General features: G+C 50.3%; 1 protein-coding gene across 1 annotated transcript; it reads right to left on the bottom strand.

Moving 5' to 3' along the window:
* Positions 1-2,955: 2,955 nt before the first annotated feature.
* LOC115381957 (NLR family CARD domain-containing protein 3-like) lies at positions 2,956-16,890 on the bottom strand. Its single transcript, XM_030083604.1, has 11 exons — positions 16,726-16,890; positions 15,988-16,095; positions 15,805-15,933; positions 10,387-10,452; positions 10,047-10,254; positions 4,412-6,206; positions 4,158-4,331; positions 3,901-4,074; positions 3,780-3,826; positions 3,064-3,584; positions 2,956-3,015 (listed from the first exon to the last, which is right to left on the bottom strand). The coding sequence occupies exons 1-11, from the start codon at positions 16,888-16,890 to the stop codon at positions 2,956-2,958; spliced, it is 3,447 nt and encodes a 1,148-aa protein (XP_029939464.1).
* Between the last annotated feature and the right edge of the window lie 1,605 nt (positions 16,891-18,495).

Raw genomic sequence — 18,495 nt, 5'->3', positions numbered from 1 at the left:
ATAAATGACAGGTTACAATACATTCACTGTATTTTATTAATCACCGCACATTTATTTGTTTCATAATGTTTTTGGATTTCTTGGTGGGTTTGGCAGTCCGTTTGGAGGTCTGGCTGCAGCCATGACCAACCTCAGACAGCTCCCCCGGAAACACGGGGTCCGGGTTGTGGCCCGATAATCGATATATTGCAACAGATGTCCTCCACAATACACCACGATATGTCACTGAAGATATTTAGAATGTATTGCCCTGAAAACATTTTAAATGAATGACAAAATGCTGTCAATTTCACATAGAAAATACATGTGAAATGAGTGAAAACAGTAAAACAAAGTGCTCAGTGGCTCTTCTTAGAAGGAGCTTGCGAAAGCGGCGGCCCGACGTCTCATTCTTCTGAGGTGGAAGTCAACATCCCCCTTTCTCACACAATGTGGGTTAAAGAGATCCTTAATAATTTAAAAATGGAAAAAAAAAATGGTGTACATTAAAAAGATCCTCACATAAATTTAAAAAAGTGTGGGGGCCTTTTCTTGCTTATACAGAAAGGATTATTTTCCCAGTTGTTCCAGAGTAGGATCCCGCTTTGTGCAGATGTAATCCTCTGCTTATTAATTTAATCTTGGACCACTGCAATATTGCTACATTGTCATTGTATTTATCTACATATTTGCTTTTTGTTTTTTTCCCTCTCTCTCTCTCTCTCTCTTTACGGCACTCTTGTTTTCCCATCTCTGCTTGAAAGACTGAGACCATCATTATTATACATACCAGTATGACCTTGAACCACTGTACGACCAGACCAAAAACCTGTTCTAATTTTTTATGTTTTTTTGCTTTTGTTTTTTTGTTGTTGTTGTTATTTTTTTGTTGTTGAAGAACCTGTGTAGCGCTTCTTCAACGTCTGAGTCTTAATCTTTTCCCCTTTTGTTTAGTTGTGTTAGCCCCTTAAACATGAATCACGCCAGCTTCTTTACAAAAATACTCTCAAATTTGTTAAACAAAATTGTATTGGAAAATGATCTGATTGCAGAAAGAAGAAAAAAACAAAAATACAACACCAACCAAAGACTCTTTGATCCAAAACCAAATTGGTAACTCAACACAAAAATACTCTGCTGCCTCGTAACCCAGGCTCTTCACCATTGAACAGGTAATTAATCAGTTCCCAAAACAGAATTAATTGAAATCACAACACATCACAAAAAGAAAAAAACAATACAACAAAACAAATACCTCTCCATGGCAGCTACACCATAAACATAATGCATTTCCATAATAGTAAAAAAATATAACAAAAAACAAATTATAATATTTTTGTAATTTGTATATGTATATGTATTTTGTATAATATTTTAATACTTTTTGTCTAGTTCTCAGGGGAGAACCTTGGGTTGTTGTTAGGTCTTCACATTTTTAAATACATTTTTTTTCTCCCCACGCCTACCTACAGGAAGAACAAAATCGAGGGATATTTGGACAGCGTTACATAGCCTGCTTTAATTTCAACTGAAAACGAAGAGAAGCCGTGCAACAGAATGTCTGAAACCTCGTAACTTTCACAAAATATAATGGTGTTTAAAGCTCTGAAAAATAAAAATGCTCGTGCAGTATCTGCTTTCTCACTTAAACCAGCGGTTTTCAAAGTGTGAAGCGTCTCCCCTGGGGGGCGCCAGAGGGCTTTTGTCCCTGTGCAGCTGCCGTACCCCCTGTGCGGGAGTGTAGACTCGGTGCCGTCTGAAGTATTATGCACGTCATGCATCACACCATCCGACACACAGATGCACACCTCGCTATCCCCAAATCTTGGTCCGCAAATGAGCGTTCCAATGTTTGATCAGGTGCGCATTTTATTATTTGGAAGTGCATGCGCACCAGCGCACCGCTTCTGCGCACCCCTGGTTATAACTGTAGATTGTTGTTTGGGAGGGGAGTGATTTTGCTTTGCGGTGATTTTAGAATTGTATGTGTCTCTACAATACAGAAAATTAAAAAAAAAAAAATTCTAAAAATAACAAGTGAAAGTGAGAAAGAGTGTTTGAGTTCACTGTAAACAAAAAAACCTTAAAAAAACGGGAATTTTTCAGCAGCTGGGGCACCAGAAATATACCATAAAATAACAGAAGATTACTTTCTCGTAAAAATATAGTTTTTTCCGTACTAAAAATACAGTTTGTGCTTGTAATTTTAACAAGATTTTGCCTGAATTTACAGTTGTTTAACATTTAATGTTACAAAATAATAAAATTATTGAATGTGATTCATCTTTAAAAACAGGTAATACAGAAAACAACTGGGGGCAACATGACCTGTGTGTTTTGGATCATGGGAGGTAGCTGGGGAGCCAGGACCGGGACATGAATCCGCGACCGTCTAAACGAGGGGCAAGAGCGCCAACCTCTAAGCCACCATGCGGATCTGGCTGAATGTTTTAAAAAAAGAAAACTCACTTCAGGGATGAGTGAGAGGTGTACTTTCCCCATTAGCTCCTATGTAATTTTAATAATTACATATAGTTTTAATGATTGTAATGATTTTTTTGAGTTGTGAAGTTTAATTTTGCAATTTTTTTTCCGTAAAGAATTGAAAAATATTTGTGAAATTACAATACAGTTGTTAACATATTTTAACCATAAATATACATATTTCTAATTGGATTTCCTTGTAAAAAAAAATCAGGAATATTGTGTTTTTTCACAGTTGCAGGGATTTCTTGTTATGTTACATTTGACATGTAAAATCACAGTTTCTTTTTGTGAATTAATTGGCGTTTTGATAACACAGACAAAAGTTGTGAAATAAACAATAAAATACTGTTATATGACTTTCTTTTTTTTACAATGTTGTCAATGATTTACCTTTGTTACTTTGTGATGGAACATTTCAAGAAACACCACAACAATGAAACCACAACAAACACCAGATGGAACAAAGAAGAAATCACATCTTTAGTGGAGCTAAACTCCTCCCACCTTCTGATAGGCCCCTCCCACCTTCTGAGAGGCCCCTCCTCCTCCCTGCTGTCAGAGACAGAGACGTCCTTCCTATAGAGGACACAGACTCACTGAAGAACCAGGGGACCAGAGGTTGAATCCAGCAGATAGAGGTTGAGTGAATGTGGTGTTGAAGGTGTGGAGATGGATCAGAGAGTCAGAGGAGACTCTGAAGAAGGACAGAGAGCCAGCAGGACAGTCCACATACACTGCTACTCTACCAGACCTGGAGAAGGAGGAGGAGGAGGAGGAGATGAATGTGTCTCTGTTATTGTGCGAGACAGAGTAACCGAAAGCAGAGCACCTCAGACTCCAGGACTGATCATTCCCTCCAAACCTACTCTGATCACTGCCTCCTTTCCTTCTGATTCCTCTGTAACTCACTGATATGTCAACACCTCCGCTCCACTCGACCTCCCAGTAACATCGACCACTCAGATCATTTCCACACAGCAGCTGTTTATAGACATCAAATCTGTCTGGATGATGAGGATACGGCTGCTCTCCCCACTCATGTGTCACCTTCCTGTTGTTGTTGGACAGTTTGAGGTTTCTGTTCATTGAGTTTTCATCCAGTTGAAGTTGAGAGAAATCTGATGGAGAGAAAAAGAGTTCAGTCCTCATGTGACACATGTGATGGATTTGTTGTTTGTGGACTTCCTGACATGTTGTTGATGGAGAGAAAGTTTGATGAGGACACTTTTTGTCAGGCTTCTCTTGTCAGTAATGTTTGAATGAATCCAAAGCTTTGATTGAAAGACAAACGGACAGTGATGAGTCCAACTTACACTTCCTCAGACCAGGTTTGAGCCTCTGCTGTCCACCATGGTCCACCCTGCAGGAAGAGAGACAGGAAGACAGGGCATTGGTCAAGACACAGGCCCAGGAGCTCCTGTTGTGAGTTCATACCTGATAGTCTCCAAACTGCACTGGGGATCCTCCACTGCAGCAAACAGCTCCTCCACTCCTGAGTCTCCTGGATGGTTGTAGCTCAGGTCCAGCTCTCTCAGATGGGAGGACTTGGATCTCACAGCTGAGACCAGAGAAGCACAGCCTTCCTCTGAGACCAGACACCCTGACAGACTGGAGACACAAACATGGCTGCATCAAGTCAAGAAGGAAGAAGGAAGATCCTCCACATGATCAAGCAGCAGCTGGATCCTGACCTGAGAGCTTCCAGTTTACAGTGAGGACTCTCCAGTCCAAGAGACAGTAGCTTCACTCCTGAATCCTGCAGGTCGTTGTTACTCAGGTCCAGATGTGTCAGACTGGAGGACTGAGCGCTGAGAACTGAGGACAGAGCTCCACAGCTTCTCTCTGACAGACCACAGCTGCTCAACCTGAAGAAGAAGCAACAATGAAAACCAGATCAGTGTTTCTCCTGGACTCAGTTCTACAGATTTGTTCTTAAACCACATACAGAGCTTTGCTGGAGGCTTTGACCACTGGCAGCAGCTTCACAAGAGCCTCCTCTGAAGCAGAGTATTTCTTCAGGTCAAACTCCTTCAGATCTTCTTCTGATGACAGTAAGATGAAGACCAGAGCTGACCACTGAGTTGGAGACAGTTTGTCTGTGGAGAGGTGTCCTGACCTCAGGGACTGTTGGATCTGCTCCACCAGAGAACCATCATTCAGTTCATTCAGGCAGTGGAACAGATTGATGCTTCTCTCTGCAGACAGACTCTCACTCAGCTTCTTCTTGATGTACTGCACTGTTTCCTGATTGGTCTGTGAGCTACTTCCTGTCTGTGTCAGCAGACCTCGAAGGAGACTCTGATTGGTCTCAAGTGAAAGACCCAGGAGGAAGCGGAGGAACAAGTCCAGGTGTCCATTTGGACTCTTCAAGGCCTCGTCCACTGCTCTCTGATGGAGACGGCTGAGCTGAGGCTGTTGTGGAGATTGTTGAATGGTTGTTTGTTTCTCTTTGAGAAGGTTGATTCCAGAGTTGATGAAGGTCTGATGGACATGAAGAGCAGCCAGAAACTCCTGAAGGCTCAGATGGATGAAGCAGAACACCATGTCCTGGTACAGGCCTCTCTCCTCTCTAAAGATCTGTGTGAACATTCCTGAGTACTTTGAGGCTGCGCTGAGATCGATTCCACACCCTGTCAGGTCGGATGGATAGAAGATCAGGTTTCCTTTCTGCAGCTCCTCAAAAGCCAGTTTTCCCAGAGACTCCATCATCTCCCTGCTCTCTGGACTCCAGTGTGGATCTGTGGCAGCTCCTCCATCATACTTGACCTTCTTGACTTTGGCCTGGACCACCAGGTGGTGGATGTACATCTGAGTCAGGGTCGTGGGCAGCTCTCCTCCCTCTCTGCTCTTCAACACCTTCTCCAGAACTGTAGCAGTGATCCAGCAGAAGACCGGGATGTGGCACATGATGTGGAGGCTTCGGGAGGTCTTGATGTGGGAGATGATCCTGCTGGCCTGCTCCTCCTCTCTGAACCTCTTCTTGAAATACTCCTCCTTCTGGGGGTCAGTGAACCCTCGGACCTCTGTCACCCTGTCCACACAGTCAGCAGGGATCTGATTGGCTGCTGCAGGTCGTGTGGTGATCCAGAGGCGAGCAGAGGGAAGCAGATTCCCCCTGATGAGGTTTGTCAGCAGAACATCAACTGAGGTGGGCTTTCTAATGTCAGTCAGGCTCTTATTGTGGTCGAAGTCCAGAGGGAGTCGACACTCATCCAGACCGTCCAAGATGAAGACCACCTGGAGGTCTTCAAAGCTGAAGAGTCCTGCTTCTTCTGTTTCAGTGAAGAAGTGATGAACAAGTCCCACCAAGCTGAACTTCTTCTCCTTCAGCACATTCAGCTCTCTGAAGGTGAATGGAAATATGAAGTGGACTTCCTGGTTGTCTTTGTCTTCAGCCCAGTCCAGAGTGAACTTCTGAGTCAGGACTGTTTTCCCAATGCCAGACACTCCCTTTGTCAGCACTGTTCTGATTGGCTGAGGTCTTCCAGGTGACGCGTTAAAGATGTCTCCTGGTGTGATGCTTGTCTCTGCTCTGTCTGCTGTCCTGGATGCTGCTTCAATCTGTCTGACCTCATGCTCCTGGTTGACCTCTGCAGCCCCTCCCTCTGTGATGTGGAGCTCTGTGTAGATCTGGTTGAGGAAGATGGACTCTCCTGCTTTAGAGACTCCTTCAAACACACACTGGAACCTCTTCTTCAGGCCACGTTTCAGCTTCTTTTGGAAAACTCCAGCAGAAGTTCCTGAAAAGAAGACGAAAGCATGGGTGAGTTCAATGGATTTGACAGTGAAGATTAAAGTGTGTTATGTACTTCGCATTTCAGCTCAGCTCCTTCTTCACCACGACGGATCTAAACAACGACCGCATCACTGCAGACACTGCACCCATCCACCTGTCAATCTCACCTTCATCCGTCCCTCACTCAGGAACAAAACCCCAAGTTACTTAAACTCCTCCACTTGGGCCACAGTCTCTCCACCGACCTGGAGAGGGCAATTCACCTTCTTCCGGTCTAGGACCATTTCCTCGGATTTAGAGGTGCTTGGATTTACAGGTGCTGATCCTCATCCCTGTCGCTTCACACTCGGCTGCGAACCGCCCCAGTGCATGCTGGTCCAGGTTACATGAAGCCAACAGGACAACATCATCTGCAAAAAGCAAAGATGACATCCTGTGGCTACCAAATTGGACCTCTTCCGGCCCCTGGCTGCACCTTGAAATTCTGTCCATAAAGATTATGAACAGAACCAGTGACAAAGGCCAGCCCAGCTGGAGTCCAACATGCACTGGGAACAGGTTCTGTCATGCCCTGTGCCCCTGCGGCCATTTGGGACCGCTGGCCGATTTTGGTTTTGTTTGTCCCTTGTGCTGGCCCTGCCCCTCCTGTTTCTGTGGGATCTTCAGCCTCTGGCCTCCTCCGGCAAAGCTCGTCCCCAGGATCTTCAGCCTCTGGGCCCCGCTGGTGAAGTTTGTCCCCGGAATCTACGGTCCGCCCAGCCCATGCTTTGCCGCCGGCCACGATGCCTCTGATCTACTCCAGGAGCGTCCCAGTCCTCAGCAGCGTTCCCGGCCGCGCAGTGCAGTCCCATGTTCCCCCGTCCCGCCTGTTGGCTTTAGCGCCGTGCCATCTGTGTCTGAGTCTGAGTCTGTGTCCGGTTTCTGTCCGTCCCGTCTGACCCCTTCTCGGTCCGGGATGTTGGGCGGTGGTGCCTGGAATGATTGCTCTGTTGTGCGCCGCACATTGAGAGGAGGGTCCTGTCACGCTCTATGCCCCTGCGGCCATGTGGGGGCGCTCAGGGCCGGTTTCGGTTTTGTTTGTCCCTTGTGCTGGCCCTGCCCCTCCTGTTTCTGTCTGCTCCTGCCTCGTTACCACCTTAATGTGTTGCACCTGTCTTTCCCTCTATTTAAGTCCTGCTCCCCTGGTTTTTCTTGTCGGCTCCTTGTGTGTCTCACTGCGTGCTTCTGTGTCCTTGCCTGCATGTTGGCTGTTCCTGAAAATAAATGAGTTTGAACCAGAGTCCTGAACGGGACCCGTTGAAACACAACCCGCAGCCCGACCTTTATTTAAAGTAATCATTTTGGGTCATATTGTCTGAATATTGAACAGCATATCGCCACAGTGAGTAACAACGCACCTGAATGAAGCAGCTCTTCCAAAAAAAGCCTGAATTCAGTCATGAATCATCAACCCTGCGTATTCTTCTCCCATACACCTGTACATGTGTAATAGACTTACTTTCTGTCCAGACTTGAGCGGCGGTCAGCAGTTACGAGCCATGACATGTTTTGGAATCCATCGAGGAGAAAAGTAATCCATCAGGGAAACACTGTGTAATGTTTGAACACTTCAGGGGCATTACAAAGTGATAGTTGTACGTTTAATCCATTTATTTCTCAAATATCTAAATAGCTATTAAGTGTTTTGGAAGTGGCGCTTGTTAGACGGAGGCAGACCGTTTGATGCTCTCGTCCAATCACAAATTGTGTCATTAGATGGTGAAACGTGTTTAAACAGCTGAGCCAATGATTGTCACAAAGTAGTGGAAGCAATCCTCAGAGGAAATAATGACCAAGATAGTTTTCTGTAGTTTGCTCATCTAACTGAAAGTTAGTTCCCACTTTGCGGCTATCGTGAGACAACACTTTACTGCACTTTTTACAGGCCGCGAACCCAGCAACTTGATAATTTTCTTCATCTATTATAACACCAAAATGCTCCCAAACATTAGACTTAGCTCTGGAGGATGAATTTTCAGCTAATTTGTACTCTCCGCTCTGAAGTTGTACTCTCACGTCCTCCGCCATTTCTGTTGTTTTGGTAACCCGGAAATGGATGCAGAAGACACGCTGTGCAAGCTGCAGTCGCAGCAGATGGATCATGTCAGAGCTTTTAATTTTATTAAATTTAAATTTTATTTTATTTATTATTATGTTATATTGATTCTCATAAGTCAACCTACAACCCGTGACCTGACACACAAGCTATTTTTCCCACCCACATCCAAACCTGAGAAAAAAAAAAGTTTTTAAAAACCACCAATCAGTTGTTTTAGTGGGTACCCGACCCAGTGCAGGACTCTGGTTTGAACTCCACCTGGCTGCCTGCGCGGGGGTCCTTCCACCTGCACCCATGACAGGTCTGAATTACTGCCAGCAACGCAGACCAGACTCCTACTCCGGTCCTACAGACACCGGACGGCCCTTAAACATGGGGTCCCGGACACCGTATTCCCCTATACCCCCCCACAAGATACCACGAGGGACGCTTCTCCAAGTCCACAAAACACATGTGGACAGGTTGGGAAAACACCCACGAACCCTCGAGCCCCTATGGAGGGTACAGAGCTGGTTCACTGTTCCACGACCTGGATGAAAACTGCATTGTTCCTCCTGAATCCGAGGTTCAACTATCGGTCCGATCCTCCTCTCCAGTACCCTGGAATAGACTTTCCAAGGGAGGCTCAGGAGTGTGATCCCCCTATAGTTGGAGCACACCCTCCGGTCCCCCTTTTTAAACAGGGACCAGTCTGCCAATCCAGAGGCACCGTCCCCAACCGCCACGTGATGTTGCAGAGACGTGTCAACCAAGACAGTCCCTGCACATCCACAGACTTAAGATATTCAGGGCGAATCTCGTCCACCCCCGGTGCCTTGCCACCGAGGAGCTCACCAACCACCTCGGTGACTTCAGCTTGGGTGATGGACGAGTCCACCTCTGAGACCTCAGACCCTGCTTCCTCCGCGGAAGACGTGGCGACGGGATTGAGGAGGTCCTCGAAGTCTTCCTTCCACCGTCCAACAATATCCCCAGTTGAGGTCAGCAGCTCCTCCCCCACTGTAAACAGTGTTGATGGAGACCTGCTTTCCCCTCCTGAGGTGCCGGACGGTTTGCCAGAATTTCTTCGAAGCTGACCGATAGTCCTCCTCCATGGCCTCCCCAAACTCCTCCCAGACCCGAGTTTTTGCCTCCACAACTGCTCGGGCTGCAGTTCGCTTGGCCTGCCGGTACCCGTCAGCTGCTTCTGGAGTCCCATGAGCCAACAAGGCTCGATAGGACTCCTTCTTCAGCTTGACGGCAGCCCTTACTTCCGGTGTCCACCACCGGGTTCGGGGGTTGCCACCACGACAGGCACCGGAGACCTTACCACCACAGCTCCGAGCAGCTGCTTCGACAATGGAGGTGGAGAACATGGTCCACTCAGACTCAATGTCCCCAGCCTCCCTCGGGACATGAGAGAAGCTCTCCCGGAGGTGGGAGTTGAAAACCCTGCTGACAGAGGGTTCCACCAGACGTTCCCAGCAGACCCTCACAACAGGTTTGGGTCTGCCAAGTCTGTCCGGTTTCCTCCTTCACCAGCGAATCCAACTCACCACCAGGTGGTGATCGGTCGACAGCTCTGCCCCTCTCTTCACCCAAGTGTCCAAAACACGAGGTCAGAGGTTAAATTTGGGAAATCATTTGGCGGTGTGAACGCAGCATAAAGAGTGTATTTGCAACAACAAATACACTGAGTTTATCTTGCAGGCTCAGACCATCCCCGCTGAAAACATTTCAGTGTTTGATGAGATCAAATCCTCTTACTGCTCCTCAGACGCTCAGCCAGCTCCTCCTGCTTCATCCTCCTCAGGAAGTCCAGAGTCATCCTCACTAATGACTCTCTGCTGCTCCTCTGCTCTTCATCCTCATCCTCTGTCTCACTCTCTGAGCATGCTGGGTAATCTGAACTCAGGAGCTTCTTCATCTTCTTCAGCTCCTTCTTCATGAAAGCCACCATGTTGTCCTCCAGCAGCTGGAACAGAGAAACATCTGGAGTTAGACAGATGGAGATGTGAGAATAAATCCACCGTTGTTACTACTCTGGAGACTGTCAGTGTTTCCAAGAGGACGACTGATAACGCTACGGTTAGACACTTGTTCTCACCATAAAGATGGAGTCCAGATGTGTTTGATGCTGAGGGGCGGAGCCTCCACGGAGAACCTGGGAGCTCTGCTGGCTGACGCTGCAGAAACACGTTGACTTTGTTCAAGCTGCTGTTATGATGATGAATCCTAACACAAACGCTGATCCTCACCCCTCATCAGCAGGTCCTGGTTTAAAGAGAATAACTTCTGGCATAGACCAGTCACTCTTCAGGGACACACGGCTGGTTCCAGGTCCAGGACTCCTCCTACAACACATGAAGATCTGAATTAACAAGATGAACGTGTGTGTGTGTGTGTGTGTGTGTGTGTGTGTGTGTGTGTGTGTGCGTGTGGGTGTGTGTGTTTGCTGTGAGGATGAATCCTGACACAAACACTGATCCTCACCCCTCATCAGCAGATCCTGGTTTAAAGAGAATGACTTCTGGCATAGACCGGTCACTCTTCAGGGACACACGGCTGGTTCCAGGTCCAGGACTCCTCCTACAACACATGAAGATCTGAATTAACAAGATGAACGTGTGTGTGTGTGTGTGTGTGTGTGTGTGTGTGTGTTTGTTGTGAGGATGAATCCTGACACAAACACTGATTCTCACCCCTCATCAGCAGGTCCTGGTCCTGGTTTAAAGAGAATGACTTCTGGCATAGACCGGTCACTCTTCAGGGACACACGGCTGGTTCCAGGTCCAGGACTCCTCCTACAACACATGAAGATCTGAATTAACAAGATGAACATGTGTGTGTGTGTGTTCTTGTATTTCTATCCTTGTCGGGGCCAAATGTCCCCACAAGGATAGCAAAACGTGGAACGACGTGCCTTGTGGGGACCTTTTTCCGGTCCTAAGTAGGAGAAACAGTGTTTTCTTGACCATGTTGTTGTTACTGAAAAAAGTAAAAGTGCAAAAACATTTCTTTAGGGTTAGGCTTTGTTGTGGTGTGGGTTAGGGTTAGGGTGAGGGTTAGGGGCTAGACATGAATGGGAGTCAATGGACGGTCCCCACAAGGATAGAAATACAAGACTGTGCGTGCGTGCGTGTGTGCGTGCGTGCGTGCGTGAGCGTCTGGAGACACACAACGAGGGTGTTAACCCTTTCGGAGCGTGGGTGTGTGTGTGTGGTCCCTCTTCCTGGAGGAAAAGGAGGGGTGTGTGAGCGTGGGTGTATGTGTGCGTGGAGGTGCCACCCGAAGCGACAGGAGTCGATCCTGAGTTACTCACGAAGTAGGCGTGACTCGGCAACCCGAACATTCACAAACACCCCAGCGTGACGCTGGGGTGTTTGTGAATGTCCGGATAGCTGATGAGTCCGCACGTGGGTGTCCGCATGCGCGGTAGAGAGAGAGAGGAGAGAGAGAGAGGGAGAGATGGGGAGAGAGTGGAGGAGTCTCTCCGAGTCCCGGATCTGGGCTCTGCGAACTGAGTGAGAGCGGGGCGACGGTCCCTGTCCGGCGAACCCGGGAGGGGCGGAGTGAGAGAGAGCGAGAGAGAGCCAGACGAGAGCTAGTGGGGAGCGAGCGGGTAGGCGCGCGGCGCGCGTGCGTGCTCTCGACTCGAGGTCTACTGCGCGGTTCAATTTACTACTCTCGGGTTAGTAAAGAGGAAAGGCAGAGAAAGATGAGCCTGTCTTCCTATCTCACACGCACAGATGCACGGCTAGCCGGCATCTTGCGGGTCTGTTCTGTGAGGAGGAAGCGCGTGCTCGTGAACGTGCGCACGGGAGCGCACAAGGAGAAAGAGAGAGAGATGAAGAAAGGAAACAACAGTACATATATTTATATATATATATATTTTTATTTGTACTTCTTGAGTACAGCATCCCAGGTGTGTGAAAGCAAAAAGGCCCCCTCATCCCGGTTCACTGTCTCGGGGGCACGTTTCCGCACACCTGGGATGCTGTACTCAAGAAGTCGGACTGCAGATGGCGCTGTTCTCCCGCTTCCACCAGTGGGAGAATAGCGCCAAAACCTGTATAAATCAGCTGACAAGATACGTCACCACAACATCACGTGACTCTCTGAAGAAGACAGCTGACAGCTGCCGAAACTGTCAGGTAAATAACAAAATACCTCCCTGGTCTTTTGAAATGAACCTTTGTTTTGGATTATAACTTGGAAGACCAATGAACCTTTTTGGACTATTCAGTCCTGGTTCACAATAAAAACACACAAGCATTAATCATCACCACTATCTAAGCCTGAACCCGCCCAGGTCTCAAACCTTGTGTGATGGGACTTTAAGGAGCGGCTCTCCGCTGCTGTGGGTCCTGTGGCTGATGAGGTGTTCGGTGGGGAGATCAAAGCCGTCGCTCTGATCTCAATCGGGTTCTGTTGCGTCCAACAGAACCTCGGGCTCTTGGAGAGGTCCACGTGGAGGAAGAGGTCCCGGTTCCTCTGTCCGGGTCCTCAGTTGGTTCTTGGTCGGCTGCAGGAGGAGGAGAATGGAGGAGAGCAGAGCTGTAGAGGTGGGGTCCTGCTGGTGTCTTCGGTCTGCTCCAGGGGAGTCCCTGCCGTTCTGCTCCTCTGGGAAAAGGGGTTCACCGGTGAAGAAAAGCTGGTCCCAAAAGTCCCGGCCAGCGGGTCCGTTCGGTACCGGGTATAATCCGTTGGAGAGACGGCTGTGCGTCCTTCCTGGATAAAATTCCTTGAGAGAACTGAAGATGGAGGGCAGGATCTCAACTTTTGAGTGGCGGTCGCTCAGCCAATCAGAAGGCGATCTGAGTCCTCCCTCCTCTGCTCTGTGAAGGAGCCCCACGAGCGCCCTTGTGAGGTTGGCAGTGGTATTGCACCCTTATCTGGCTTTATTGTTCTGTGAGGACAGATAAGCGGCCATTACATGAGGGTTTCTTTGTTCTGAGCACATGGTGGAGGAGATGGGCAGCCATTCCAGGTTCTGGGGGACACGATGGCAGTGGCCTCCTGCTGAGAGGAAGAAGTTTCTCTCTTTGTTCTGGAGAGCTTCAAAGTCTGCTGCGTCTCCACCACGGCGGGGATCATGTCTCCTTCATGACGGGGGACAGTATTCGCAGACAACATGACTCCGGGTCATGCCTTAGCTGGATATGTCCATCAGTGCATCCCTAACATCCCCCCTTTGGTCCGAAGAGTGGGATTCGGTTCACAGTCTTTGGAGCAACGTATGGGACGAATAATCCACAGATCCTGTGAAGCATAATGTCCATAAACAGTCCGGAGTTCAAACAGTTCAAGGTTCAAACAGTTCAAGGTTGAGAGGTGAGTACCTGGGCGGTAAGGCAGAGGGGAACCTGGGCAGGGCTCTCAGTTCTTGTTCTAACTAGATACATACACATGCTCGCTTCATTTCAGACAGTTGGATCACATGTTCAAAATGGAAGAGTGGAAGTGTAGAGCAAAGAAAAGAGCAAGAAAGGAAGCTGGTTGTTAGACCAAGGTTAGTAGGTTATTTCCGCTCCCCGGGGGGAGTAGGAATAACCCACGGTTGGTATGCGCATTGCCTTATGACGCACGGTGGTATCAGAATCAGAGCTACAGTCTGGTCTGTAAATATGGATGGTATACGCGGTGCGGTGACCACGGCCGTGATGGTGAGTGGTGGTGTGTTTCGAAGTGTATGCGTGTGTCACCCTCCCAAACCCAACATTCAGTACGGACTTAGACATTACACTTTCTGCTTTATGCTAATTAGTTTTTTTTTTTTTTTTTGGTAAAACCCAACTCTTGGCTCTGTTGGCTAACAGAGAACGGAATGGCACTGCCGAGACTCTGTCAGAGGCACCTGTGAACGTTGTATAACCGTGGCGGTGTTAGTGCTAGAAATCTGCTCAACCGGGGTTCGTATGCTAAGTACGGTGGTGTTTCACCTATACTGAGGCTGCTAATGGGGGGGAGCTTCTGATTTCTGTCTACTCAAGCAGGTTGTTCTTAACGGTACTTCACAGTCTTTCAGGCATGCAAGGTGTTATTAAAGCAAAGTGTAAGTTTACAGCGACTGTGGTCCCTGAACGGTTACTCGAACCTCATCATTAGTCACTAGGTCAGGTGGTTGACGTGGGCAGGACTCGGGCATGCATGATGTTAGTTGAACATGCCAGTCTACTGGACCCTGCAAGTGACCTCATTACTCTACCCGGGTTTGAGGTCCTCCCCCCTCGCCAGGCGGGGAACTGACCTCCGGTACCCAAGGAGTGAATGGTTTGAAGGGTTTGATCTGGTTTGTGTGGACCCATTTGTATCTTGGGGCTGTCGGGGCTTCAGGATTCTGATCCAGTCAGCCGCTGGCGAGAGTTTCCCCACGGTCTCAAATGGTCCTGACCACCCGGGGAGGAACGTTCTGGAGGTTCCTGCTGGCTGGGCGTGTCTGACGTAAAACAATTGGCCGGCCACCTGGTGCTCTCTGCGGGGTGCCGCGCGAGCCAAGTCGGCCTTCGCCCCTGGAACGCCGGCCTCCAAGTTTCCTTGGGCCCATGAGAAGGTGGTTCAGATGTGGTTACGCAGATTGGCCGCATTTTGATATGCAGTGTGGGCGGTGGCCACACTGATACCTTCAGGGTGGTACAGGAAGTGCAAGGGAGATGTCATTTCTGTGTCAGTCATCCTTTCGAGGGGAGTGACTCCGGTGGAGTGGTGCGGTGTGGACCGGTTGGTCGTCAGCACCAGGGGGAGTTCCACGTCCCGGTCTTCACCATTGCTCCCAGCATGCTCTCTGGGCCTGCTGGTAATGGTTGGATTGGTTCTTTTAACCTGACCTGATGACTGAGTGTGGTATGACAGGTGGAAGCTTACTTCCACCCCCCCAGATGTCGTATCGGGGTGTCATAACCTGTGACGCGGAATGTGTGCCTCTGTCTGGGTTCACAGACGGAGGGAGGCCCCGGCATCTGAACCGGTGGTTCAGGAACAGGGCCGCGGTTGTGATGGTTGCGTCATTGGGCGCTGGAAGGCCTTCAACCCACTTGGTGGAGGAGCAAGTGACGGTGAGGAGGTAGTTTTTACCTCTGGAGGATCTGGGGCCGGGCCCTATCCAGTCAACTTGCGGATGAGACCACTGGAAGATAACCCCCCTCCCTAGGAGTGGAGCTCGGTTCAGTGGTCGCGAGGGTTGAAATTGACATCGGATGAGGCGGCTATGGGCGTAAAGCTTGATGTTGTGGGCCATTGTGGGCCGGTATGCCACCTGCTGGAGAGTTTGGAGGGTTGCGCGGGAGCCCTGGCGACCGCCCACCGGGCAGTCATGCGCGTGAGCTAACATGGCACCTCGGTGGTCGGTTGGGACCGCCCGCTGGGCGCGTCCCTGGCCTTTGGTGTGAACTAACAGGGCTCCCACCCGTGTCAGGTGTGACAGATCACGGGTGAAGGTCTGTAGTTCACTTGGCCCGTCTGGCGGAACGTGTGGGACTCCATCCGTAGATGTGTTCTCCACACGCCGTCGGAGGGTTCCGAGCACGAGGTCCTGCTCCTGCGTCGTGATCAGGTCATTGTCACCCGGGTTCCGTCCCAGGTGGAGGGTCTGCGCGTTGGCGCTCCCTGGTGTCTCCCTGGCCTGACGGCGGGTGGCGGCATGGACCACACACGACTGCGGAGCAGGGAGCCGCTCATGATGGAATTCCCAGCGTGTTCCCTGTTCTACTCCCAGCTTGGCTTGGTGTTCTGCCTCATCATCTTCAGCTTTGTCCATGACATGGGAATGACCTTTGACCTTCTCCGGGTCCACTGTCATTCCTTTGTCGGTCACAAGCTGGTCGCATGTCGGAAACAGTTTTGACTGTTTGACGTTTTTGTTCCGGGCATTTTTCATGCCGTTCGCCGTCCCGGTGGGGAGGTGCGAGGTGGAACTATGGCGGGCATAGTTCAGGGTGGAACAAAACACCAGTTGTGTGGTGGACAGTTTCGCTGCCTGCTGCAGTGCTGTGAGCACCGCTGCGGCTTCAGCGTACTGACTGCTCTTAGGGCTCAGCTGGAAATGACTTGGCAGGTCACCGTTCTGACCGACCCAAACAATGCCCACACCGGCCCTAAGCTGGCTGTCATGGTGGAATGAGCAGCCGTCGACGTAGACTCGGGGAAGACCCTGACAGACGTCCTCATCATGGCGATGATGAGGGGAAGAGAGGGTCTGAGTCGTGACAAGGAGAGGTTTGATGTTAGACTGTTCTGCACAGTCACCATGCTGACGCTCAACCAGGCTTCGGCCCGCGGCCATGTTCTGGTTCTGAGCGTACGCGACCTCAATGTCATAGCCTTGAAGTGCCATCATTCCTGAGGCAATATGGCTGTTCGAGAAGTGAGCCAGGAGCTGGCTCAAGACGCGTTCGGTTTCGGCTGAATGGTCCTCAGAGCAGCGGCTCCTCATGAGGATGTCACCCACATAGATGAGGCTGCTGCCGGCGGCCGCGTCGCTCAGGGCTTTGTGGGGAAAGATGGTAGACTCTGATGGTGAGTTCAAGTAGCCGAATGGGCACCGGTTCCAGGTGTGCTGGCAGTTGCCGAAGGAAAAGTCGAGTCTGTACTGGTCAGCGGGGTCCACCGCCATGGTGGGCCGCCATTTACCCATGGGTTTTAGCACTGGCCAGATTGTGGATGAGTTGTGGGTCGAGCTGCACTCTCGGTTGAGGTTCTTCTCCGGCGATCGGTCAAGGATACTCTTCGCTGACTCGTAGGCAGCTGACCGAACTCTGCACTGCCGTGCAGAGGACGGTGGCGGACCGGGGTCAGTGGGAACAGGCACCGGGTGGAGGTCAGTGACCCCACCGTTATGCGAGTCCCGGGCGAAGGTCGCTTGAAGATCACGGAAAACACCTCTGAGCACGTTTCTCCAGTTCCTAGCTGCGAGAGCATCCGCTTCTGCAAGCTGTTGCTCGATCGCTGGTTGGGAACCAGAGCAAGGCTTTCCGAGTGCATGCTCAACCGGTTCACCGGGTGTACCTGTGTCTCCTGGCTGGACTGCCAGGGTGTACACGATCATGTCACCTGTCGTACCTGGGGTTGCATCACAAACTGCCTCCTGCAGAAGCGTCACTGAGCACGCCGTCCCTGTTTAAGGACGAGGGTTGGTCACCGATGACTGGGACCGCTGGCTCAAAATGGTGGAACGAACTGTCGGTTGGCACCCTCGGTGGTTGCTGTGCAGTCACTAGAATCACAGCCCGTGTTGGATTCTGGACTAGCAGGTAGGCTGAATGACGGTTCAGCTCAAGAAGAGGTGTGCCACAGATCGTTAGATGAAGGTGACAAAAGTGGGGCAGCGGTTGGAAGAGTAGCCTGTGTGTCAGGCATTTCCTGCCCCTGAAGGAGTGTCAGGTGAATGGGGACCCCTGCTGGTCGTGCCGGGGCTGTGACTTCTGTGTCGTGGGCCACATGACGCGCCTGCGGGCTGGTTTGGCCGGATGCTAGCTGCTCTGGCTCCGCCGTCAGCGGCTGCGGGTCAGTGCTCGGTAGCGACCACAGATCTTGGTTCACAGCGTGCAGTTGGGTCCCAAGCCTGAGAAGAGGATGCACCCTGGTGGGATCAGGGGGACATAGACCATGAATGATGCTCATACAGTGCATGGTTTCTTTCTGTCTGGTGTGCACGGACAGAACGCATACGCCGATGGCTTTAATGGAGGTCTGGGTGGAGCCTGCTAAGAATCGGTGGTGACTGGGTTGCACCTGCTTGGGAGGTGCATCGTGCGGGCACGAAAGCTTCAGCAGGCCCACGTCGGCGGATTTCTTGGACCAGAGGACCAAGAGTGTCTTGGGAACCAAGGTTCCACTTAAATGTACTCCTCCCACGATGTGGGGGCTGTACAAAGGAGAGCTCACGGATTTCAGGGAGCATAAGAGAGACAGGTGATCCTGAAAGCGGTTTTGGGTCTCAGCATGTGGTGGCTGGTGACCGAAAGGAGGTGTGGTCAGTGGTGTCTGCAAGCTGGATTCTGGGAGCGGCATGAGCATCGGTGCCGGACCTTGGGACTTGGTGACAGCGACTCTGCTGTTGGAAGCGGCCTGGTCCGTTTCTGGACCAGATGGGGTCGGATCGCTGATTTGGGCTCGCGGGTGCCCAAGATGGTGATCGATCAGCGGCGCTGGTTGGTCAAGGAGGTCATGGCCAATGACTTGTGGTTCTGTGTTCAGTGTGGTGACATCGGTGGGATGC

The sequence above is a fragment of the Salarias fasciatus genome, chromosome 23 (genome assembly GCF_902148845.1).
Source record: "Salarias fasciatus chromosome 23, fSalaFa1.1, whole genome shotgun sequence".
NCBI classification, from domain to species: Eukaryota; Metazoa; Chordata; class Actinopteri; order Blenniiformes; family Blenniidae; genus Salarias; species Salarias fasciatus.
Note: the sequence above shows the minus strand (reverse complement) of the source record. Positions and strands in the feature narration are given on the sequence as shown.

What these genes read in the sequence shown, in the direction of transcription:
- LOC115381957 (XM_030083604.1), bottom strand. Translation starts at nt 16,890, where the DNA reads ATGGCGGTGGACCCCGCTGACCAGTACAGACTCGACTTTTCCTTCGGC. An exon ending in GGCTGAGCGTCTGAGGAGCA is followed by an intron (nt 6,207 to 10,046) that starts GTAAGAGGATTT and finishes TCTTCTTTTCAG; the next exon opens with GAACTTCTGCTGGAGTTTTC. An exon ending in CAAACCTGGTCTGAGGAAGT is followed by an intron (nt 3,585 to 3,779) that starts GTAAGTTGGACT and finishes TCTCTCCATCAG; the next exon opens with ATTTCTCTCAACTTCAACTG.